Source organism: Vidua chalybeata, chromosome 10 (genome assembly GCF_026979565.1).
Source record: "Vidua chalybeata isolate OUT-0048 chromosome 10, bVidCha1 merged haplotype, whole genome shotgun sequence".
NCBI classification, from domain to species: domain Eukaryota; kingdom Metazoa; phylum Chordata; class Aves; order Passeriformes; family Viduidae; genus Vidua; species Vidua chalybeata.
The window spans coordinates 112,523-136,792 of record NC_071539.1 but is presented as its reverse complement, the minus strand read 5'-3'; the positions used below and the strand labels follow the sequence as shown (position 1 = coordinate 136,792).

The 24,270-nt window shown below is 38.3% G+C and overlaps 2 protein-coding genes across 4 annotated transcripts in view; both read left to right on the top strand.

Moving 5' to 3' along the window:
- Nucleotides 1-14,911, top strand: part of TM4SF1 (transmembrane 4 L six family member 1) — a 38,758-nt gene extending 23,847 nt beyond the window's left edge. The window contains exons 1-5 of one of the 2 annotated variants that reach the window (XM_053951465.1): nucleotides 9,989-10,165; nucleotides 11,980-12,060; nucleotides 12,149-12,297; nucleotides 13,663-13,843; nucleotides 14,788-14,911. In XM_053951465.1, the coding sequence (XP_053807440.1) occupies nucleotides 9,989-10,165; nucleotides 11,980-12,060; nucleotides 12,149-12,297; nucleotides 13,663-13,843; nucleotides 14,788-14,802 (603 nt within the window). In that variant the 3' untranslated portion in view covers nucleotides 14,803-14,911. Of the gene's footprint in view, nucleotides 1-9,988; nucleotides 10,166-11,979; nucleotides 12,061-12,148; nucleotides 12,298-13,662; nucleotides 13,844-14,787 lie in introns of those variants that run through there. The other variant, XM_053951466.1, reaches the window with a different exon arrangement.
- Nucleotides 14,912-16,998: 2,087 nt separating this feature from the next.
- TM4SF18 (transmembrane 4 L six family member 18) lies at nucleotides 16,999-23,127 on the top strand. 2 transcript variants are annotated; one of them, XM_053951763.1, is made up of 6 exons: nucleotides 16,999-17,027; nucleotides 19,420-19,625; nucleotides 21,219-21,308; nucleotides 21,953-22,095; nucleotides 22,192-22,372; nucleotides 22,775-23,127. In XM_053951763.1, exons 2-6 carry the CDS (start codon nucleotides 19,449-19,451, stop codon nucleotides 22,787-22,789), a joined length of 606 nt encoding a protein of 201 aa, XP_053807738.1. In that variant the 5' UTR covers nucleotides 16,999-17,027; nucleotides 19,420-19,448; the 3' UTR covers nucleotides 22,790-23,127. The 2 variants fall into 2 exon arrangements, with proteins under 2 accessions (XP_053807738.1, XP_053807737.1); XM_053951762.1 differs by lacking the exon at nucleotides 16,999-17,027 and adding an exon at nucleotides 17,793-18,101.
- Nucleotides 23,128-24,270: the final 1,143 nt, after the last annotated feature.

Here is a 24,270-nt window from a genome sequence, read left to right as displayed (position 1 = left end):
GAACGCTGTGCTAATTCATAATGCTTATATCTTATTCTAAAAGATTGATTTAGAGAAGTGGGAAAAGACTACCTTGCTTTTGGTAGTTTGTATTATGAAGAAATACATTCACTCTGCTGGTTTTAATATAAATTTCTAATAATGGGGGTTTTTTTTGTTTGTTTGTTTTGTTTAAAGCAGGAAGAAAAAGCTTTTTTCCCTCCCTGTAGTGTGAATGTTTGGGAAATGCCTCCAAATGGAGAAAGAATCATAGCTTTGACTCTAAACATTTTGGAGAGTTCTAATGTTAAAAGTATGTCTTTTATACCCAGTAAAAAATTTCAGAGGCATGTATTTGGTTTTCAAGTCTGATCAACTCTGAAAGTATGACTCAGACACAGAAGAATGAATCCATAAAATTTTTCAGCCACTTGCAGTTCAAAAGAATTATTCCTTGACACAGGTGAAAGGCAAGGCTCCAGATCAAGTGAACTGTACAATTAATAGTTTTCTACTTCTAATTGAAGTGTGATTTTATTGAAGAGAGGTTCTTAGTATGAGACCATTTTGAATTCTGTGTTGAAAATATTATGTTTTGCAAGCTACAAAATAAACTTTGAAGAAAATTTCCAGTATGATTTAACTGATTTTTATAAAAAACTTAATACCTTTTCAGAATTTCTCATTGCTAACTACTGCACAATGCTGTGAGCAATATGATGAAATTAGTACCTTGAGTTGTGTGAATAATGTCTGGATACAAAGTGCATTTTACTGCTCTTTACTGTGCAGGAACATGGGCCATGTTACAACGTGTGGTAAATCTATTGCAATTGTAGCTTTGCTGCTGTTGCTTTCAGATGCTGAGGCTGTGGAACTCAGACTTCACTCAGTCTGTGCTGACCGACAAGACACCTAGGCAAACAGCCTGCCCAGCTCTGATGCTAAGGGGTGTTCTCAGCTGATTACCTTTTAGAGATATTTTCTCTTCCCTTGCATACTCTGTAGTATGAGGAAGAAATCTGTCATTGGAGGTTTTAACCATATCTGTACATATGATGGTTATCAGACTTCCCTCAAAAGTATTTCAAGTATGTCGCCATTAAATAATTTGGCTAAAAAAGTTATTCGTTTTTATAACATTAGTCCTGGGATTTCTATAACATTAGTCCATGTGCTATTTAAAAAATTAAAAGTAGTTAGAAAAAAGAAAATAACTATTATTAAAGTAGTAAAGCAGTAAAGACCTATTAGAAACGAGTAATCTGTGGATTGTAAATCAGCTAAAAAGTAAAGAAAGGGAAGAGATGCACTGATATCTTAATTTTAAGCCAAAGTTTGAAAGTGTTCAATTAAAAAAAATTATTGTTTAATGACTGCATGATATTTTCCTCTTGCCTAACTGTAACAAAAAATTTTGTTTGGATGGTCAGAGAATAGTAAAAATGAGAGAGTTGGTTTAAACCTTAGATCTCAGTCATCATGATCAGAGAAGTAAATGAATGCTATGGCACAGCTTGGAGCTTCTAAGCCTCTGTACCTTTGGGTGTTGGTAGCTCTTGGCAGCTGTTTTGTCCAGACCTGGTCTCTGTCACATGGGGCAGCACATGCAGTACCAGCAGCATCCCAGCCAACCTTTCTTCCCTGGGTGGAGGGGAAAAGAGGGAGACTGTCTGCAGACAAAGAGGACTGCAGCTCTCCCAAGAGCTCCTCTGCTATCTGTGGCAGATGTCCAGGCCTGGAGTTTCTGTTCCCAACTGAGAGCTCAGCATGGCAGGAGCTGCACCAGTGTGTGTGGAGCAGAGCATGGAGGAAGGACCCTACAGTGAAGTTCTCCAAACACCCACCATGCCATTCTGCTTCCCAATGAGCTGGCTGTCAGCAGTGATCTTTCTATTTCAGGGTTTTGTTTCATTAGTGTTTTTGAAGGGCAGAAATGAAATATTGGAGGCTGATGGGGTTTGCAGTCAGATTAAATTCATTAAGGTCCATGCTTAGTAAGATCTTGTAGCTAAAAATCATCTTAATGCTTTGCATAATGACAGCTTTATAAAAGGAATGGAAGAAAATCCATGAGTACAGTGATTACTTATGCAGAGGTAGGAATTACCATGTGTGTAAGTAACAGGCTGTGTTAGTCTGGGTTTGTGTACTTTAGATAGATGTGTTTACTTTAATTTATTGTCAGGATTGTATTTGAACCTAACCAATTATTAGTTATAAAGTTGAAATGTCTTATGGATATAGGCATTATATAGGTATTGGAGGACTTTGACTCCATACAACTATTAGAGGACCTTGGCTCCATGTAGTATTTTGTCCTTCGTATGATAACACCTATCATTTCCAAGTGTCTATCTAAACCTTGGTGTGTCTCAATTGTTTCAGATTATCATAGAAGTATGGGATCAGTTTATTAAAGCCCTCTGGGACTATTGAGTCCAATGATTCCCCCAGCACTGCCAAGGCCACCCTAACCATTGTACCCAAGTGCCACATCTACACATCTTTTTAATCCCTCTGGGGATGGGGGCTCCACCATAGGGCTGGACAAACCTTTTGGCAAAGAAATTTTTCCAAATATCTCATCTAAACCTCCCTTGGCACAACATGAGGCTGCCTCCTGTGGCTTATACTACCCATCTGGAATTGCTCTCCTTAAAGTTCTCCAGTGCTGTACTAGTGTGAGGCATCTAGCCTAATACAGTCCTTTGCTTTAAGAAAGTGAGTATGGATTAGGATCCTATTTTTGTCATTTGCCTGTATGAATATATCCTTTGGTTCCAGTAGGACAGTTCACAATACAGACGGAAGTTTTGTCTTACAGGTATAGAGTAGTTAATTTTTAACTAAGTCAGAACTTTCATGCATGCTAAGTTTTATTTTCTGTGTTTCAAGCAGCGGGAAATCTAGCTCTGAAAATGTATTGCCATTAGAATTGAGATTAATTACTTTACTGTGGTGGATCCTTGAGCTAATGTCTTGAGGCCTGCTCTCTATTCAAATGCAGCTGCATGGGCTTTGGAACAGGACTGGTTCCAGATAGCTAGGAACTTAGACCACAAGTGAGAAAGTACTTACCAATAAAATGTGTTCTAGTGTCTGTGAAGACTGTTTGAGAAGATGATCAGAAGACTATACTACTCTTACTTGACAGGATAGTTAATTGTCAAAATATTAAAAATATGTATTTTCTATTAATGTTAAGCTCTGCCTGACTAAAGGAACTAATTTTTGTTTCACACAAAGCCTTCTTAATGCAAAAGGAGAACAGGAATGGAGTTCCAGCCTCTTCTGCCTGTTTTCTCATTCTGCAGAGAAGATGTGAAATTCCAGGAGAGGACAGACTGTCAGATGTCTATTGGCTGAGTCCAAGAGGTGAGGGTGTTGCACACCTTCACTAGCCTCAGCAGATCAGCCTTTTGTCTACAGTTCACAGTCTAAGTTCAGCCTTGTGCCATAATTCCATGCAGAACTATGCAAATGCAATGTTGGTGTAGTTACTGTTGAAGTGCTGTGGCCATAGCTGAGCCTTTTTTTCTTTAAGGCAAGGAAAGATAGAAGTATCTCTCATGACTTCTAAGGTACTGGGACCCCTTATCATTAAGATAAAGTGACTCCATTAGCAGTGCAAAGTTATATCACCCTGACAATTGTGTACCCTCTAACCAATGGTCATTACTTTTCTTTTTCCTTTTTGTAAGTATAATTTACAATGTTAAGGATGATCTTTGCAAGATGAGCTTGTAAATTTTAGGTCTTCATTTTATTTTCACGGAAAAGTAGAAATGTCTTATGTTTTTCAGTTTACTGTTTTGTAATCTTAAATAATTAAAAACAAAATCCAGATTCTGTCTTGGCAACATTCATTCATTCATGATCCTAGTGTTATCAGGATTGAGTTACTAGCAATAAAATTTACTAGAACCTTTTGTTAACATTACTTAGGAATGTACTGTTCAGACACTTGTCGTGGTTTAACCCAGCCAGCACAGAGCTGCTTGCTGACTCTGCCCTTGATGGGATAGGGAGACAGTTAGAGGGCTAATAGTGACAAAACTGGTGGGTTGAGATAAGAAGAGTTTAATAATTAAAATAATAATAATAAATTGTAATGAAAATTGACTGTAAACTAATTTCTGTTGGGATAATATTTTTATTCTTTGCACATTAATCATAGGCTGGATTAATCAGCAACCTACTTTAAAACTCTGCATATGAAGAATGCTGTAATGGCTTTGTAATTGTAATGATTTCACAGGACGCATCTTAATTTTCCTTGAGCCCTTTGTATGTCTCTAAGTAGTGCTCCTTTAGTAACTCTATGTCTTCATCTTAGAGCAGAGTGTAATTTATCAAAAAAATCCTGTGAGTCAATGGAGTATAACACATAAAAACCCAGGATGTTTTGCCTGACAGGCAAGTACTATTGTTGACATGGTTGCAGTTTCCTCTGCCTGATGGTGCCTGCCTTTTTGGAGAGAAATTCCATCTGATTCAGTGCAGATGCTGGGGAAGGACTGTGGTATTTTGATTTTTGAGGGTTTTTTTCTCCTCACCTTTAGAGGAAACTTCCAGTTTGTTTTGTTTCCTTTGTCTTTGTGCTTATGGAGAGCAGAGAGCAAGACTACTTTTCTGTAAAAGACGGAAGTTGGTTTATTTTCTTTTTAAACTTAACATTTATAAGTCTTTTCTTGGAAGAACTCTCTTTTCAAGCTAACACCTGAACCAAATCCCACTTGTCCTGTCAAAGCCTCAAGGTTTGACTTGGTGGGCATGATGCCTTAGTTCAGTTCCTCTTCCTGTAAGAGTGGCTTGTGCCTGGCTCCTGTGCCACCAGGAGCTGTTACTGAGCATCGTGGTCTTCCACCAAAGGCAAATGACTCTCACCTGAAGACAGTATTTCAGGTGCTATTGTAGGAGACTTGAGAGCTAGAGGTCACTGAAGGCAAAGACCCACGAATGGGCCCAGCAGAACCTGTTTGGTCACAGCCTGATTATCACTAGAGGGAGCTGGTGGAATTCTTGGGGTGTTCCATCTTCTGAGCACTGGCAGAAAGTCCCATGGGCAGGATCTGACCCCTGGGAGTCAGAGGAGATGGCTGCAGGACAGAATGCTGCTCTGGAATGAACACATCTGTATTTCTGCAGCACTAAATTCCATGTTTTTGTACACAAATGACACAACTACCTTTAGCTGTAATTATGGTACAAAGGGATAGAAAAGTCCTAATTCAGGAAATTAGTATTTCTCCATCCTCTAAGCCAATTGCAGTTCATTAGAATGGCACCACATCTATGAGTTTGAAAACCCTTGTGAATGGAGAAGCTGCAGTAGAGTGCTGTATCTAGTACCACATGGTAGACACTTTTTGTAAATTTACAGAGCATACAGTCTCAGTTGTGTTGTTCCAGTATGTAACCTTAAAAAAAAGACTAAGAATTAATTAAATCATAATCAGCATTAAATGTTACTTTCTTCTGCTTTTCTCCCTTAAATGTTGCTTAGATGAAAAAGGACCCTCTGTAGACTACTTTGGTTTTTAATTGGTTCTTTCAATTGTTTTTTAATATATTTTTAAAATAATGTTTTGGGGGTTTTCCTAAAAATTCCATCCTACTAAAAATGAGTGCTACCCTTGTATAACATTTTTGAGACCCCTTGGAGGAGCATGACCATTAAATATTTGGCTTTATCATTGACAGCCATTTTAAGGAACATCTTGTAGCAAAGATTCTGTGTGCTGAATGTATATTGTTAAATGGATTTCAGAATTCCGATTTGAATGATGATAGCAAAGATTGATGGAAGGGGTGGGATTGCAGTTTAGGAAATCATCTTTTAAGAGTCTTGTGGTCATGTCTGATTTGCTTTTCTGATTGTGATGTCTGATTCAACTGCTACTGATGCTGAAAGATATGCAAGTAAAGACAACATTCTGGAATATCAATCATGCTAATGTGAAGGACATGTTAAATTTAAGCATTCATTTCCCATCTTGCTGCTATGGAATCAATATGTAGACTGTTCCCAGCCAAAGCAACAGTTGTGGGATTGCTCAGCAAGTATAATTAAAACATTTAATTGGCATGAGCTTACTAATGGCTAATTCCAGATGCAAGACTGCATGAGCAATGTATGAAGCATATGCTAAGGAAAAAAAAAATAGGAAGGAAAATAATTTGGTGCTTTTCGATCTTCTTTCCTTTTTTTGAGCTTACAGTTCTAAAATACATGGTATGATAGAGGTAGTCTTTTTGTTTTGTTTTTTTTTTTTTTTTCTTCTGGATTTGAAGTTCTCTACCAACAGGATCGCTTTAGGAAAAACGCAAAGGTAATTAATGACTGACTTTTGCACCACAAGACCCAAAGCCATAACGCTGGTAATTTTTGTTCCATGTTTTCAACATCTGTTTTTTGTGGTTACTGCACGGGAGGGGAGACATCAGTGACACACTGTGAGCCATAAGACTATCTGTTCCTTGTGCTGTGTTATGCAGACTTCATATGCTAAGCTGATGCCAGTTTTCTGATCCATACAGCCATTACAAACACACAGTGTAGAAGAGAGGATGCTTACAGTACAGCGATGCTAATGACTCATGCTTGTTTAACTTTTGCAAGAACATCACACTTTTAGGGATAGACTAGAAATCTAAAATGCAAGCCTGTGTGTAAATAGTACAGTCCAAGGGAAACAAGCTTTTGCTGGCCATTTTGCAAGGCCAAGGTTTCACCTACAGGCTGTTGCAGAAATAGAAAAAGGATTTGTTTGTCCTATGTCCTACTTTTATCATAATAACATTGTTGGAAGAATTAATGAATGCAGGCTACAGCATGGTTTTTGTATGTCACCAGAAAACAGTGTTTGAAGTGGTTTATTTGATTGTGATATTGCAAGTCCAGGGTCAGTAATAGCTGTTCTTAAGTAAGGTTTATGGGTTCCTCTTTAAAGAAAGGGATTTCTGTACGCTCATTTAGTGGTTGCTCTGCCCTGATTGTAAGCTTTTCAGTCTCCAAACTGGTAGGTTAAATGGAAAAACTACTTTTGTTGCATAGTTGCTGACTCCTTCTTAGGTTAGCATTATTACTAATAAACGAAATGTTCTCTGTATGTGTCAGTGTGTGTTGTTGCATAGAAGTGTGAGCACTCACTCCAAGATGGACTTCCATGTTTCAGATCAGTTTTCTGTCTCAAAGTGGTGACCGAGATAGCAAGCAAGCATGTGCATGTGTGTTACAGCTGTGTTGGGAGCAATTGCTCTCATAACAACAGGTAGTTGCTTGTGCCCATAAGTAGCTCATTAGTTCATCTGAGTTGTGATATAATTAATAAAAGTAATCTGGAGACTTTCTTCTGTCTGTGGCCAGGAGACCATAGGCATCAAGGGCTTCATGATGAGCAGTTTCCTCTTATGACTGTCCAGTTCGAGTTTGTTAACCAGTGTATACTTGAGAGGTGGTGAGGACAGTTACAGCTGCATCACAGTGTTTTTGTGGATGATTACTGGAAAACACAGCTAATGCATCATTTGGACATTGAGAAATGGATGGCAGCAGGGATGGGTCAAAGGGAGTTGGAGTTGTCCTAAGGTCACCAGGAGCTCTGTCTGCACAGCTGGCCAAGAGCCTGCCCTTAGTTTAGCCAACAGGTGACCACACATTCCCACTATGTTCCCAACAATTGTCTGAGCTAGCATTGGCCTCCATGAGCAGCAACCTATTAAACAGGAAAAGACCAAAGGAGAACAGCTTACAAGAGAATACAAATGGGAATTAATAACCTGTGTAAGTACATATGTTGTGTTACCCAGTCTTTCCAAATGAGTCTGGGAAGCCTGTGCCATTATTTCCTATGCTGTGTCTCACCTGAAAATGCCATACAGTTACCACATCCTGCCAGTGCTTCCATGAGAGTCACTTTCCCCCATTAACCTTTTTCTGATGGTGGGTGGGACCACCAAAAATTCTGCAAAGAAAAGTTATATCCTGGTTAGTCTTTCTGGTAGAACCTGTACCATAGGGTGTCCAAATGGCAGTGGCATTAGTGAAGCCCCCTTGATTCCTACCTGACTAGATCTTTTAATGTAAAAAAAAAAAGTATTTGCATCAAATACAATGTTTGTTTTGTTTCTTTCTTTCTTCACAGTTTTCAAGGTCATTGGAAGATGTTTTAAATATAGAATTGATTTTAAATACAGGGAGTTCTTGATGATGTATTTTTTCTTAATGAAGTTATTTAGAAAACCACTATTTAAGTCATAAATAGAACAAATTTACAAGTTTTCAAATATATGGTTAGGGCTAGGGTTTTATATCCGTGTCCCACAGGCAATATGTTGGTGTGGTTGTTGAGGTGGGGGGAAGGGTATTGGGTGGTGAGTTTTGGGGAAGGAGTGGTTTGAACTTTTTAGCCCAACAAAATAAAGGAAGTTTTCACTTGAGCGTCCGTCTTCTTCTGCAGAGGAAACTTGCAGAATAATGTTTAGGGTCGTTTTAGTCATTAGATGTGAAGCACACAATAATGGCCAGCCTATGTTTGTACAATTGGAGGATATTTCTCATAATGAAGGAAGTCTCCAAGGTCAGCATCTACAATACCCGGAGAAGTTACATCACAAAGCCACAGCTGCACCAGCCTGCTCTCTTCCCCTGCTTCACCCCCCACCTTTTATTTTTGCACATTCTTTTTCAGCATAAGTGTTGCACACATCTCTTGCAAGAATACCATAGTTTTGACTTGGGCTTGTGTCTACTGTGTTATTTAGCTATTAAACACACCCCACCCCAGCTTCAAAAACAAAACCTGAATGTTTTTTTAAAAGTTTCATTATAGTCTTCTAATATCCTGTACATTCCCAAACTCCATTTGTCTAGCTGCTGGTTTTGCAATGAGAATTACACTGTACTGTGATGATGGCAGCAGCAGCAGTACCTGGATCTAGTCTGGGCCTGTGCATTTTAGTTACCTTCTGTCATGTGATGGCAGTAGGCATGGCAGCTCACACCTTTGTGTTAAGCTGTGTCTGAAGAAAAAGGCTCTGGGCTATTTTAGAAAAAAATTGCAAGAGGGAAAAGAGAAAAGGCTAGATCTTAATTTTTATAGTGTACTTTGTATCTCCATTTACTATGGAAATTAATATTACTGGTACATGAAATACCATTTGGAAACCTTGGATACAAGCTGTTTCTTTCTCGGCATTTTTCTTTTTGTGTGTGTTTCTATACATGATATTTCAGTGCAAGGAGACTCTTTTATAATCCTAGCTTTTTAAAGCAGTATTTTTCATGAGTGTTTGCTTGGTTTAGCTGTTACCAAACCATTTATTAATTGACTGTTAATCTAAATTCAGCTTGTCTTATAATGGAAAGAACAAGGACACTCCTAAGAAGCTTACCTGTTCCTTTTATTTGTTTTCCAACCTCCTGGTGAAGTTTTCTGTTGTTCTATCAACAGGATAGCAAAGTGAGAGGTTGCTCTACATACTTTTCATTGCTGCAGACCTTTTTCTGTTTATACCCAAAACTCTGACTCAGTGCTGTTAAGTCAGCCAAGTCTTTCCCTGGCTTCAGGTTGTTCTGAATCAGCCTATAAACCTAAAATTCAAAGCTGCTTCTAACAAAGAAAATAAAACATTTTTCCTTCAGTTCCTAACAGAACTTGTGTTGTGGTTTAAGCCTGTTGTTCACATTTAATCATGTTCACCAGTGATTATTCCAAGCATCATATGTTTGTGTGAAAACACCTAGTATTCAGTATTTCCTTCATAGCATTTGGTTCATCTACAATTAATGCATTTAAAAAGGGCGGTGGTGTTCTGCCATCCCTGCTCTCTCACTCTGCAATTGGGAATGGTGGTTAGGAAGGGTTGTAAACGTCATCTAGGTAGTTAGGTAACCCCTGGTATTTAAGGAGGTGAGAGTAAACACTGATCTTCTTTTAGGTGTGAACAGGAGTGAGATAGGTTGAATCGGACAAGCTGAAGGAGGATTTTTAAAGTTGAAAATATGTGTTTTGGAAGGTGTGCTAGATGTGTTGGTTATAAGTTGCTCATCCTTGCCCTCCTCTGCATTGTGGCCAACATTTTACTTTATTTTCCCAATGGCGAAACAAGATTTGCTTCAGAGCATCACCTCAGCAAATATGTGGAGTGCCTTCATGGCATTCTAGGTGGAGGCTTTCTGGTAAGTAATAACCTAGTGTCTTCTTTCAAGTTTATTTTGGAGGTACTTGATACTGCTCTTTCTCTACTGGTTACCTGAATTTATTCATCAAATATCTTGTGAACAGGTGTCTCTGGAGTTGTATAAAAAAAAGAGCTATGTTATCCCATAGCTATTATTAATTACTATTGATTATCTTATCTACAACATTCTGTCACTTTAAAGCTGAAAAAATCATAGGGTCAAAGCACAGAATCCAAATGCAGAAGTGAAACCAAGCCTCTCAGCAGGTCACAGTTTGCATAAGGGGTTAAATCTTAAATTTTTGTTATATTATTGAACCACTTTCCTTTTAAGTGTCCCTAAATAATGAGCATTTAGACACAATTCCTTAATTCCTATTATCTGACATGCTAACAGGTATTTCTCTGCCTTGGCTGTTTATTCAGAGGAATTGAGTGGTAGTCGTCAAAGCTTTGCATTTGAGTAACAGGATGCAAGGACTGAGTGTGTTCATTATAGGATGTCATTAATCTGAAGCTCTTATTTTCTACCTTTTCAGTTTTGTGGACCACACTGCAGCATATTTAAGACCCCCTAACTCCAGGCTTCCTTTTTCATCTTCTTTTAGAAGTCCTCTTAGAAATAGGTTATAGGTCCCTTCCAATTCTTAACACTCCATGATTTTATGATCTCAAGGCATCTGCAAATCACAGGTTGAAAACAATTGCATGCTAAGGTGTTTTGTGTCGTTAGAGGTGCTTACAGCTGTATTACAGTCCCATTGGGACCTAGAGTGGGATTTGCAAAGACTGGACTTTACACACAGAATAATACAAATTGAACCAATGGAACTTCTCCTGCAGTGCACTTGTACAAACTCTTCTGGACTTGAAGCATTGGGACTCAGCAACGGGTTTGAGTAAAGGCTGACAAATATGTGTCTGTTCAACAAGATAGTTCTAATTCTAGTTTCATATTAAGTAAGTCTGTGGCATTTGCAAATAACTCTCTACCCTTTTTTTTTTTTTTTTTTTTTTTTTCCAGAGTACTCTTGGGTGTAGAGTCTTTATAAATGGACAGTGTTAAGTGCTATTATTGCTAGTGGGAGGATCCTTTTTTTAAAAAGCTCCTTCTTGTCCATTCAGTTCATTCTGCTCCTTCAGGCCTCACAGCATTCAGCCTCAAAACATCGTGCAGTTCATTATGGATTTTATGCTAAAAACTGGAGTATGAATGGTTTATGTTTCTCATGGATAGCTTCTGCTTTGTTACTTTTAATTTTTGTCACTGGGAACTGGTTGTGAAATCTTGGAAAAAAGTAGATGTCTGTAATGAGATGTTTGTCTGATTTGAGCAAAATTTTACTAGACTTTCTACTCTAGTCAGATTGGTTTGTCACACAGGTAAAGATGATTGCTCTTAAGTAACAAGTATATTTGCAGTAGCTGTTTTACAAAAATCTTTATTTTGTAGTCCTCAATGGAATAAAGTTAATGCCTTTTTTTTTTTCCAAAGCATTTTATTTGCAAATACAGCCTTTAATGAAAAAAGAAAATTTTAAAGCTGAAATACTTTAAATGTAGCAATACCTCAACAGCCTCCTTCTGTGCTTAAGTGCAATATTGCCACAGTGGCAATAGAAATATACCTGTCCTGGAGATGGTGATGTCAGTAGTGAGATACCTACTGTGTTAAACAGGAGTAAAGCTGAATCACCTGTACAGGCTGACTGCCAAGAAGTAACACAAATGAAAGCAATTTGAAGACTGTATTATACCTGTCCTCTCTGTGCAACCAAAAGGAACAGTGTGGGTTTTTTGCTCCATACCCAGGTACTCATTCCAGCTGCGGTGTTCATTGGGCTTCACAATGACGACTGCTGTGGCCACGAGGGCTGTGGAAAGAGCTGTGTGGTAAGTGAGCCTGTACATCCCATCCCAGGCAATCCCAAAGACAAGGTGATGGCTGTGCTCAAAGTTCATGTTTATGTCTGCTGTGCAGATGCTGTCCTCAGTTCTGGCAGCCTTTGTTGGGATCCTTGGCTCTGGATACTGTATAATAATTTCAGCACTGGGCTTGTCTCAAGGACCATATTGTCTTACCCACCTAGAAAGAAACTGGATCTATCCTTTCACTGACTCCTCTGGAGGGTAAGTTGTCTGCTCATGAGGATGTTATCTCTTCCCAATATACACATGGGCTTTATTCCAGTACCTTTCAGCAATGTTCAATAACCATATACCAAAATCTATTCATAACTTTATCCTTCTCACTTAGAACTTAACAAATGGCATCAGTTACTCCCACTGCTAGAGTACAAAACCAAAGCCATAAAAAATATATATTGGTGATTAAATCTATATAACATATACTGTTCATGTCCATGAACGTCTCTAACAAAATATAAATTTTTAGGACCTTGAAGGATTTACAAACTAGGAATAGTGGTTGTTAAGATATTTGTCTTATCATGTAAGAGTCTGTTTTGTCAGCCTTGCTTCTGAAGCTGCTTTGCACCAGCATACAGTGGCACAATGCCCACATTAGTGACAATGGCATAAATCTCATAAATGAAACTTGAGAAGATTTATAAGAATCTTTGTACACTGCAGGGGAGAGGGGGCAAGAACTCCTAATTATCTCTCATTAAGGTTCTCCTGCAAAAAAAGGTATCAGTGTGCTTTTCTCCATTAATACACATAAATCCTGATGTGGTTCCTATCATGGCATGCATTTAAAGTGTCTGTATGGTTGGCAACCTCAAAGGTGTATCTAGCTTATGGCTGATGCCAGACTAGAGGCAGTTGGAGTACTAAGAAGCCACATAAAGCTCTTTGCAGCAGAGTTTGAATTTTATATTTCACTTGTATCTCTTGTATATCTTGTATTTCACTTGTATCATTCCTCCTCCATCCTCCTGACTGTGACTGAGTGTAGAACTAGGTTAAGTCCTTCCTGAAGGCAAGTGCTGATGTTCTCAAGATGTAAGTGAGCAGTAGCAGCTGAAATACTGCAGTACCTAACCAAATTTGGTCTGTGTTTGGCTCATCCAAGTAAGCATGTGAGGGCCCAAAGACAGCAACACAGGAGAGAAAGTGACCCATTTGCCTCAGATCAGTGACTGCTATCTTTAGAAAAAAGGCCCAATCCTGAAATCTCTGTGATTGTTTTGAGAAAAACCTTTGCTCTTTCAGCTTTCTGGAGTATGTGCCTCACTTTAATTGGCAATAGGAAATTCTGCCTTTATAGCTTAGATTATTTTTTTAAAAAGAAATTAAGATTTAGCAAAAATGTGTGGTTGATATTTCAACATCTTCCTAAACCAAACAAACCTTGCATGGAGTAAACCATTGCTTTTTCTATTCCCTTAGGAATCTATTTCTAAGGGAACCTAGCCTATTAGGACTCCATAGAGTAAATATCCTCAATGCAGTTATAGACATAATTTGGTTATAGTATATGGTAAGTACCCTACTCTGACACAAGGTTAATATGCTTTTAATTGCTGCATACAGGTACTTGTTTGAGTATAACAAGTGGTCGGACTGTCAGGAACCTCAAAACATTGTGCAGTGGAACATCACTCTCTTTTCCATCCTCCTTGTTTTGGGAGGAATAGAATTCATTCTGTGCTTCATACAGATAATCAATGGTATTCTTGGAGGACTGTGTGGATTGTGCTGCAGTCATGAGGAGGTAAGTAGTTTGCAGATATACCCGTGCTTCTCAGATGAACATGTAACTTTTTACTTATACTACTGAGGAGTTTTACTCAGCAGTTATAGGTATTCTTAAAGTACAATTTATAGGTATTCTTAAGCAACAATTCCCTGTACAGCTGTTTCTATAGCCCTGTTGTGATTAGAACTTTCATGTAGTGTTTGATGACATGCTTTCAGCTGATTCCTCAACTGCCACAGTAATGTTAATCTGCCTGAGAGCTAGGAGCTAGAGGGCTTCTGTCTGTCCAATGACACATGTGATCATCATCGCACTGCATAAGTGATATGACTGAGATATGGATCTCCTGGTGGTTGTGATCTTTGCCTAAACCATTGTTACATAGTGTGGTGCTTGTTCTACCTATATTGTGTTAGCCTTGGCTTTTGTCCACAGGAACTCATGAGCTACTGACAATATGCTGCATATAATGAAAACTGCAGCATCCTGGCCTTGCAAAGTGGAAGTAAGATAAGAGAAATAATTAAATTGCATATAGCTAACAAAATCTGCAGACAGATCTAGAGGCTTTTTGAAGGTGGAATTTTTTTTGAGTGAGGAAAGGAAATTTTCTCCAAATTTTTTAAAGCCTTGTTAAATAGTTTGGACATATTCCAAAATCAGTATCAGAGTGCTAGTGTTGGAATAACCATGGCTTAAAGTATGAACCAGATATAATTTATATCACACACTATAGGTAAGCAAGCGCTTCACATTTTTAATTGACACAGTTGAGTGGTGGGGCTCTTTCAAAGCTATTACTGTTTTCTTCCTCCTGTCTTCCTTGGTCTAACTCCAGTATAGAAGAGCTATGCTATGGTTTTCTAAATGTGCTCAGGTTAATTTTTGCATTTTTAGTTGGATACAATATTAGCATTCTTTCCATTAATATGTTTTTTTCTTTTTGTTCCCCTCCACAGACATATGTTTGCTAGAAACCTGACAATGTGTTGACATCAGTGCATGTGTGTGCTGTAATGAATATACTGTGGATTTTTTTTAAACATTCCAGGCAAACTAAAATACACATTGTTGTCAAACTGTGCTGTTGCCATGAATTTAACTGACTTGGGGCCTTTGGTTGTTGGAGTCGTATGCAGGTTTTCCACTAACCTGCCTGAACTGAAAGGCAAAATGTATTCTGAATATCTTTGGTTCATTTCATCTTGGTACAGGCAACTGACTTAACACATGTCACTAAAGTGGCTTTATTTATTTTTCTCTTTCTACTGACACAACAGCTCTGTACTTTGTCCTGTTTTCCCAGTAAAGTTGCTCTTTCGTTCCAATCTTGGAACGAAGACAAACCAAATCCAGCCTGGCCTGGATAAAAGGTTTTGGTCAGCTGGACCAAAACCAAAGCAGCAGTAAAATATGGATGACTGAGGGCTTTTCAGGATTTTTCTGAATTTCCCCTGTATTTAACAAATAAAGATTTGTATTTAAAACACCCAGGAGGTGTCAGTGATTCCTTCCCTGCCTATGCTGAAACACTGCTTGCCTGGTCTTGGAGTAAAGGACAGTGGTGGCATGAGAACATGGATTTAATGTAGTCAGGTTATAACCTGTTTTTCCTCTCCAGCAGGCTCTGCCAGAGTGCTTCCTTGCTTGGTTTGGCTCATTTAATGAAACAGGTGTTTGTTCGTCAATAAGGGTTGAACAACAGCTCTGGGTCACATACAACAGCACACGTGGAGACTTAGTCCTGGGTCAGGGCTGGCAGTTCCCAACCAGGGAGCTGAGGAGGTCCCTGCACATCTGAGTCCAGCTTACCTCCTCCTGCCCTCCCAAGGGGGATCACCTCCTGATTGCTCCATTACAGGCCTGAGATAAAACAAGATGTGGGCATGAGTCTTGTTTTTTTGCCTCAGCTACCCTCAGGCCTCACAGCATTCAAGGAATACAGTCCAAATTCAGGTCAGTAAAGACAGATTAATCTGAAATACCTGACTTTACCACTTATCAGCCTGAAGGCATTACTGTAAGGTCCTGGGTAAGAACCTTTGAAGTGTAGCTTCTTGCACATTAGAGTGAATGTTTCATCACAAGTACATCTGAATAACGCGCTGCCAACAGCATTGCTGGCAAAGCCAGCATGGCAGCATTGCTGCTGGCAATGGCATTTTTCAAGTGAAAACCAAAATGTGACATGCTCTTTATTCCAAAGGAATGAGGCTCAGTTTTGGAATTTAGCTGTTCATATTGTCTTTGAAAACAAGCAATTTAGTTTCTACTCATGGGAAAAAAAGAAGTTCCAATGGGTGTCAGTGTATCCTTAGGCTATTTGAAATTAGGAGGGTGGTCCTTAAAGATAGCCAGAAACTTCAGGTGTATCTCAGGCTGTCTACACAGTTACATCTGCCTGTACAAATACACACCTGAAAAAAATAAATGAACTGTGAAAGCAAAATTGTCTACATATATCTACACCAGCAAAAGAATTCTCAGATGAAAAGACTTTGTACCTAGAATCTCAGGATACCTGAATTTTGCAAGAGTATTTATTCATACCTAAATACATAGAAGTATGTATGTATAGTTGAGGGACTTTAATGCCATTTAATGTCATCTCTTTGTAATAATATCTATCCCTGTCCAGCCTTGCTATGGGAGGGAGGAAGGAGAGTATGTGCATGCACATATGCATACACACAAAATTCCTTGCAGCTGTGTGGTACAGTGTCTTTGTGTGTGAAGATACAGTTTTGAAAAAAATATCTGCAAGTTTAAATGGGGTGTGGAAGGAGAGAAAGTGAAAAAGAAAGTCCTCAATGGAATAATGTGGCATTCACATTCTCTGGACAGAGACACATAATTCTGTCTCTCAGGAGAAGCACAGAGAGAAAAAGAGAAAACAATCTTTATCTCTGCTCCTTTGTTTTCCCCATGTGGAATTTGGTATGGAGATTGTTTACCTGAAGTGATTGCTGGATTGGATTCTGGTGAAGGTTGTTTGAGTTGAATGACCAATGGGATCCAGCTGTGTCTCAGACTCTCAGCAGAGAAGTCACGAGTTGTTAGTTAATAGGTAAGTAAGAAGTATGTATGTAGAATAGGATAGTCTCTCTTTAAATAGTATATTAATGTAATATAGTATAGTTTTAATAAAGCAGATCTTTCAACATTCTGATCTGGAGCCAGACATCGTCATTTTTTCCCAGTCAGGTTTGCTTTTTTTACTATAGAATAATGTATACTTACCATGCGACTTAAGGATTTTTGCCTTTATTCTTGCATGATGGTTATTTGTTTTTCTGGCACACAATTACTTAAAGAACTGAAACAACTTTACAATATATAGAATTCCAATATATAGAATGATTAGGCTGGGGTTTAGACTTGAAACTTCAGCACAAATGCATGCAGCACCAATAGATTCCTATAGCCCTTATGCACAGCATTACTGCTCACTATTTATATTGTCATGTAAAAAATGGCCAGCTGGATTATTTTGTTGTCTGGTGCATAAGACAGTGTTTTGAGAGATTTATCAGTTGCATTGTGAAGAAGTGATTGGTTTAGGTTGTATTCATATCAGCTGGCAGAGAAGTCAGAGTAAACATGACTTTTCCGTAACAGGTTTGGAATCAGCTCATGAATAATGACAGCAATGGAAAAGCAGTACTTGCAACACTTGGCAAGATGCTTGAGAAACTTACAGGTTTGCTTAATTCTTAGTATAAAGTAGTTGTTTCCTGTTCTAGTGGCATTGTGTGCCAGAAAAATAACCACACTGTAGTTCGGTATTTGCAGAGCTCAGTTTAAAAACAAAGTCATGAAGCAGACTGCTGCACTGCAGAACAAATGCTGCTTCAGTCATTATTTCTCAAGTTAGCTTCTTCTAATCAGAACAGGTTATGATGGAAATGGCATCAAATTTTATTATAAAATAAGATGCTTGCTACTAATTTTGGCCTTTGCTTTTAAGAAAATATTTCAGCCAATTATATGATCTTTGAGTTTTGTACTAAAAAAAATCAATCACAGGGAATGGAGTGCATGATTTTAATGCAGCTGTTTTCTCTGCTCTCTGTGACATAGTGTTGATGACATGAGTTCTGTCTCTGCCTATGAGTCTGGAAAGGCACATTTGCTATTAATTCTGATTAGAGGGAGACCTGAAAAAAAGTATTCATAGTAGTGAGAGAGTAAAACAGGAAATATGGGAAGATCAAGAATGAGGACTTCAAAATGAAGCCTCCTAGGAAAAGAGGAGAGTCACAGCAGAGAACAGGTAGAAAAATGGTGTAATTGTGTGAGTACCACCTTGCCCGTTTCCTCGTGTGATCTCAAGTTAAGCGATAGTATGGAATTAGTTACAACATGCAATCCAAACAGCTATTATGAGAGGATGAGAGAAGCCTCATGTGTGAAGAGCCTGAAACATTTCACAAGGAAACACAAGGAAAATGCGTTGGAATGTCATTTCTTCTAAAATCAGCCTTCCTGCTTTTGATAAAGCCCTCTATTTTTTGTTTGTTTTATGGGGGTTTTTTGTTTGTTTGTTTGGAGTTTGGGTTGTGTGGTTCTTTTTTTTTTTTTTTTTTTTTTCCCTCTGGCTACAACTTTGCTATTGAGTAAAGCATAAGGTCATTCTTGAGTTACTTTTCTTGTGACTCATAGGGGCGTAAGACTGAAGGCTTGGGTTGTGCTGCAAGTGTTCAAACTGCCCTGCCTCTGTGTTACTGGGATAGTGTTTAGATGCAGGGTTTGGAGAATGATGACATTGACTATGGGAAAGCTGTCTGACTTTGGCTTTGCACAGTGCAAACAGCAGGCATTTCAAAACAACAGACAGACCTTTTGTCCTGCACAAGGAGTCATGTGTACATAGGTCAGGTTTGTAGCTGTGCAAGCTCAGCTGTAAGCACAGAATGAAACAATTGGAGAAATAACAGGGTTTAATTTGCAAAGGGCTGGAACCATATAATGCTGTGGGAAAGAGTAGTTGATTAAAAGTATGAAAATAAGTCTGCCTTGCAGTTTCTAACCAGTATTATTTGGGCTTCTATAGTCTCTGCAAGATGGCCCGGACTCAGCCTGCTGCTGCAAGTCAGTAACACATTGGTTCCCCCTTAGGGTCCTCTTAATAAATCTCTGTAGTGTAAGGCAAAGTGTGGCCTTCTGTACAGAGACTGGGCATATTTATCTTCTTACAGCCCCCTTCCCCATACTGCAGTAAGGTTGAAAAACCTTGCTTCTGTCACAAACTATGTTGCAGTTTGTGTTGTGGGGAGGAGGACATTTTTGAGCAGTCACTCGGAAATGAGAGCTTTGAAGTTCCTTCCTGAGGCTGAGTCCTAGACATATTTAACTTGGAAGATCACAAAGGAGAATCTTTTAGAAGGGAAATGACTACATAAAGGCGTGCTTAACGCAGGACAGTGATTTACACAGTGATATTCATATGTTGTTTTGCTAACTGTTAAGCACTTCTGTCCCTGGAATCACACCCCAGTCACTGGTTCCTGTGAATATGAAATTACTGAATCAAGCTGGGGAGGTCAAAACGTTTCTTATAGTGAAGGTCTTGTAAACTTTTGTTAACTTAGAAGAACAAAGCTTCCAGAGTTCTTGAGAGATGGCTTTGGAGACATGTGGAAGCTGTTTGAGTTGCCTACTGGTACCTCTTGCACTTTGGAGTATTGTTTTGAACATCCTCCTATACTTTCCAAACGGGAAAGCTCTGCATGCTGCCAGTTACCAGCTCCCCAACCATGAGTGGTATTTTGAAGGCATCTGTTTCTCAGGTGTGATGGTAAGTGCTCAGTCTATGGATTTTAATGAATTGCATTCTACTGCAAATAATACTGGATTACTCTTCAGTAATGTAATTGCTTTAAAAAAAGAGCGTATGGATTACTTCAACAAAAACCACTGCAGGCAGAAAAACTCAATCAAACTGAAAAAAAAGTTAGTATACTGAATGACAAGTTATGTATGTTATTAAGTGCAAATGATTTTGTAGGGTATGTTGGGGTTTTTTTCTGCTGTTTTTTTGTTTATATGTAATTTATGCTTGTATTATGGAGGCAAACAGTTTGTTGATTTAATCACCTGTGGAGGTTGAATTAGAGCTCTTTTACCCAAATGAAAAAAAAAAAAAAAGAGCTTCTCATAATGGTTCAGATGTCTTTCAGAGCTGTATGCAGTCCACTATTTAGAAGACTGAACAGAATTCACAATGCATCAGGTACTACTGTTGTCAGACTAAATACAGAGAATTGTCTCATTGTGATTAGCATAGTAGGATTTTCCCTGTTACATTTGTAATATGCTCATCTGCAGTAATAAACTACCACAGAGTTGCCTGCTGTTCATGCTCTTTACCATGTTCATAAAGAGCTGCAGCCTCAGGAGCAGAAAGCAGTTATGTGAACAAAGTGCATTGCACACAGTCAGTGCTTCAAAGGGTTTATCTGCATAAATGAGGAATTTTTATGAAGGTGCTGAACTGTTATTAAAACATTAGACATTCTTTTGAAATTGTATATTCTCTTTAAAGCAGAAGAAAAACCTTCACTTCTAGTAGAAGAAAGAAAGTACCAGACAGAGGATTCAAACAGAAAAACAGTTGCAAATGTATAAAAAAATTTAACTGCAACAGTGGCACTGATATTTTGAAGAATTTTTAGCCTTAAAATTATTACCAATCTATTAAAAATGCATCTATCTTTCTGTTACAAACCAGTCAGCAGCATATGAGAGGATAGTGTTGTGATTCAGGAGTATTCTCTTCTCATACTTCCCTTTTCAAACCTGTGCCTCTCTGAATGGCAGTTTGTGGTTCTGGAGCACAGATCCTATTTATCAAAATTATTCTAGGATCAGGCTTAAATAATCCAATAGTCTGAAGAAATCAATATGGATATTTGACAAATGAAAGTCCAGGTGAATTTAATCAAAAGTTTGCTTTACTGACCTCTTCTAGGACGAATGTGTTGGTAAGGAAGGCAGTACTCTGATTTGTGTGCCTGTGTCAGCAAGAAGGTGTTGAACTGATGTGTTTGTGTCAATAAAATATCCTTCTTTTCACTGGTATTGATTCTTTTGCTTGTGACCTTGGTTTTATAGTTTCAGCTTCACTGGTGTAGCTGTGCCCAAGGTTGTAGCACTGTACTGTGATGGTAGAGGCTGTACTGTTGTCTTTCAAGTACAAGACACAAGTACAGCAGCAGCCTACTAAAACCACTCCAGTTCCATGTATGCCTTGAGTAATTGTGCTGTCCTATGGATCAGCTTTAAAATATCAAGACAGCAGAAGAGATGCAGTCTGTGCCTTCCAAAGGTGAAGGAGACTTTGGCTTAGTATCTGCAGTTATCTCACTGACCTTATGATGTCCTCTTACAGATCCTTCTTTTGGCAGTAATTCTGATAACACTGGAGTGTAGTGTGTTCTATCGGTGCTGCCAGAGTGAGAGCTGTAACAAAACCTACAGGGTGAGTCTGTGTTTTATTTCTGTACATCACCTTAGCATTTGTTTCAAATGCCTTCCTGCTTCTGCTCCAGCACATCCTGCTCCCCTCTCCACTGCTCTGTTTTCACTTCCTTTCACAGAGGATTCTAAACTGGGTTGCAAGGTCACAGAAAGTGTAGCTTCTTTCATCTGAAGCACAAGCAGGATGAAAGAAAATTAGACACACCCTTCCCCTAAGTCCTTGTAAAATAAAATAAGAACATAGAATGAAGCACACCAGCTAAGTGACTTTATCCCTTTGCCTGTATTATTTGGAAGTGAGTTTTTTCAGAAATTACTCAATACAAGCTATCTGGGATGCAGACATATTTAATACACAGCTTTGTTCCTCTGGAATTTTGGGAAACAACTTTACAAAAACTCAAGTTTAAAAACCCCACCCAAATAATCTATAACTTATAGTTGTAGAACTGTCTTAAACTGTCTTAATCTTTATTTTGTATGTGTATTCTTACTATTCTTTACCTGCTATTTTTCTTTCTGAATTTTGAAGACTGGAAAAATCAAATGTGAAATTCAGCCCCAAAGAAGTAGCTAGACTGAATGATCATATTTGCTGTTGACACTATCCCCACAAGGTAATACTTCTCTCTCTCTTTACTTCAGAGTTTTATTTCTATTGTGCTAGCCCTGCTTGGAATTGCTTTCTCGGGATACAGTTGCATCATTTTTACCCTGCATTTGATTCAAGGCCCTTTCTGCAATTCATCAAGTGGATGGAATTATATTTTCAAAGACACTGCTGGGGGGTAAGAAACATTGGTGTAACTCTTCTGGAAGAAATTGTTTACCAAATCAGTAGTCAGAAACATTCTTCTTACTTCAGTCTGGTGTTTCTCTAATAGGTACCTCACAGATTACCCTGCCTGGTCTAAGTGCACAGAACCTGCTAACATAGTGGAGTGGAATATTATTTTACTCTCAATTTTGATAGCTCTCAGTGGGTTGCAGTTGATCATCTGCATTCTCAAAGTAGCCGCTGAGTTGAAACGAACACTCTGTGGGACCTATTCTGTTTTTGTGCAGGTAACAAAACATCTGAGCTTTATTTCTTCAGCATTTCCTTGTCACTGTAGCTTCAGCAATTTCTCTTACTCGGGGACTTACCCTTTTGATTTATGCATTCACTATGCTACAGCATATTTTTTTCAGAGAATATGTACTGATAATACATTTGTTTGTTTTGATTCATCCACTAATTTCTTGTGGTATACAGAGGTTGGTGGCTGCTCACTCTGACCTTTAAGGCTAGGACTGAGAAGAAAAAAAAGTGGTTAATGGATGCCAAGTCCACTACTCTTATGTCAGCAGAGGTTGCTGAACACCTTTGTTCTAACATTCAATTTACAGACATTCGTACTAATGTGTGGCTCTCACAGTAATGATGAAAAAGATTAGCTCTTTTTTTTTTTTTTTTTTTACTTGCAGGCTGGGATTCCCTGAAAATGTCAAGGAAATTGTTGCTGCTTCTCCCCCATCCCCAGGAAAACAGAGAAATGGCCTCTCCATAATCCATAGTGGTAGATTTGCGTGCTACGAAGAAAAAGGAAATCCTTGTCTTAAATCTCTGTCCGTCAAACTTCTCTGTTTTGGATGAAGTATATTTGAACTGTCTGACATTTACATTTTTCTTCATCTGTCCTGTTGCGCCTGGCAGGGACAATTAATTTTTTACCCTCCAGCTTGTGACAGTAGGGATATTTGAATATAATTGAACTGCTTTTGTACTGAAATCACCTTATTATTTTTTTCTTAATAAACTGCTGAAGAACTGCTTTGTACTCCCTTGTCATTGCTTAGACCATATGACTACTTGTTATGCAGGGGCCTGGTTCAAAGCCCAGTACATCAAGAGTGGTTGTTAGTGCACTGGGTGAAGCCGTGATTTCTAAATGAATCAATTTCAGTTACAGACAGACCATGATGGCAATCATGGAAGGACATAGGCAGAGCCTAACCTCCTCCTTCCATCTTAGAAGTTCATAACTGCAAAAAGCAATTACTGAAAAAAGTCTGTCAAGTCTTTCTGTGGTAAAAAAGGCACCTGGGCCTGATTGACTTATTAGATATACAGGTCTTATTAGCTGTGCTAATTGGTACATGTTAATAGCTGTACAGGGTTTTGTTTCACTTTACACTTAGAGGCAAACTTCTTTTTTTAGTCAAGTATGATGTGACATGAGGCAACATATGAGGGAACCTTGTGAACACCCAGTGCTAGCTTATTAATATTCTTCCAAGTATCCTGACCTTGCTATAATGAAAGGCTAACATTCTTGACAATAATGATCAGATAAAGAAGAATAATCTGTTTTACATTAGCAGCTAAAAGGTATTTTTACTTTCTCAGAGAATTATTTTTTTATTCTCAGTGAAAAATCAGGGATTCACAATGAAGTGGACATCTGATTCATTTGCAGTTGCATGGGCAGCATTTGGCTGTATTTAGCACTCCTGTTTTTTTAGTTTTTTGTTTTTTCTTTAGTTTTTTTTTCCTCTGAACACTAAGAGGAAAGAGAAATATGTACTTCAGACTTGCAGTAATGCATGTATGCCTATTATATCAGAATTAGTGCAACATTGTCATCAAATACCTAACACTGTTAGAAATACAAACCATACAATAAGTGTCAGCTCTGGGTAAATTACTTAGAAAAAAAAAAAAGAATATATCAGTCATTTAGTTCTGTTTCAAGACAATATTGAGTTTTTGCCTTCATATTCCTTTGTCAGATGCTTTTGAATAGCTGATTTCTTCCTATAGGATTTCAAGAATGCATCTAAAATTTTAATTGCTTAGTTTCTTTTAAGTTGCAAGAAGTATAAAATAATTAATAATATTTAAGAATGGGGCTAGTCTTTTGGGAGATGGTTCAAGGTGTCATGAATTGTCAGAGGTGCATGATACCAAGGCATGATGATAA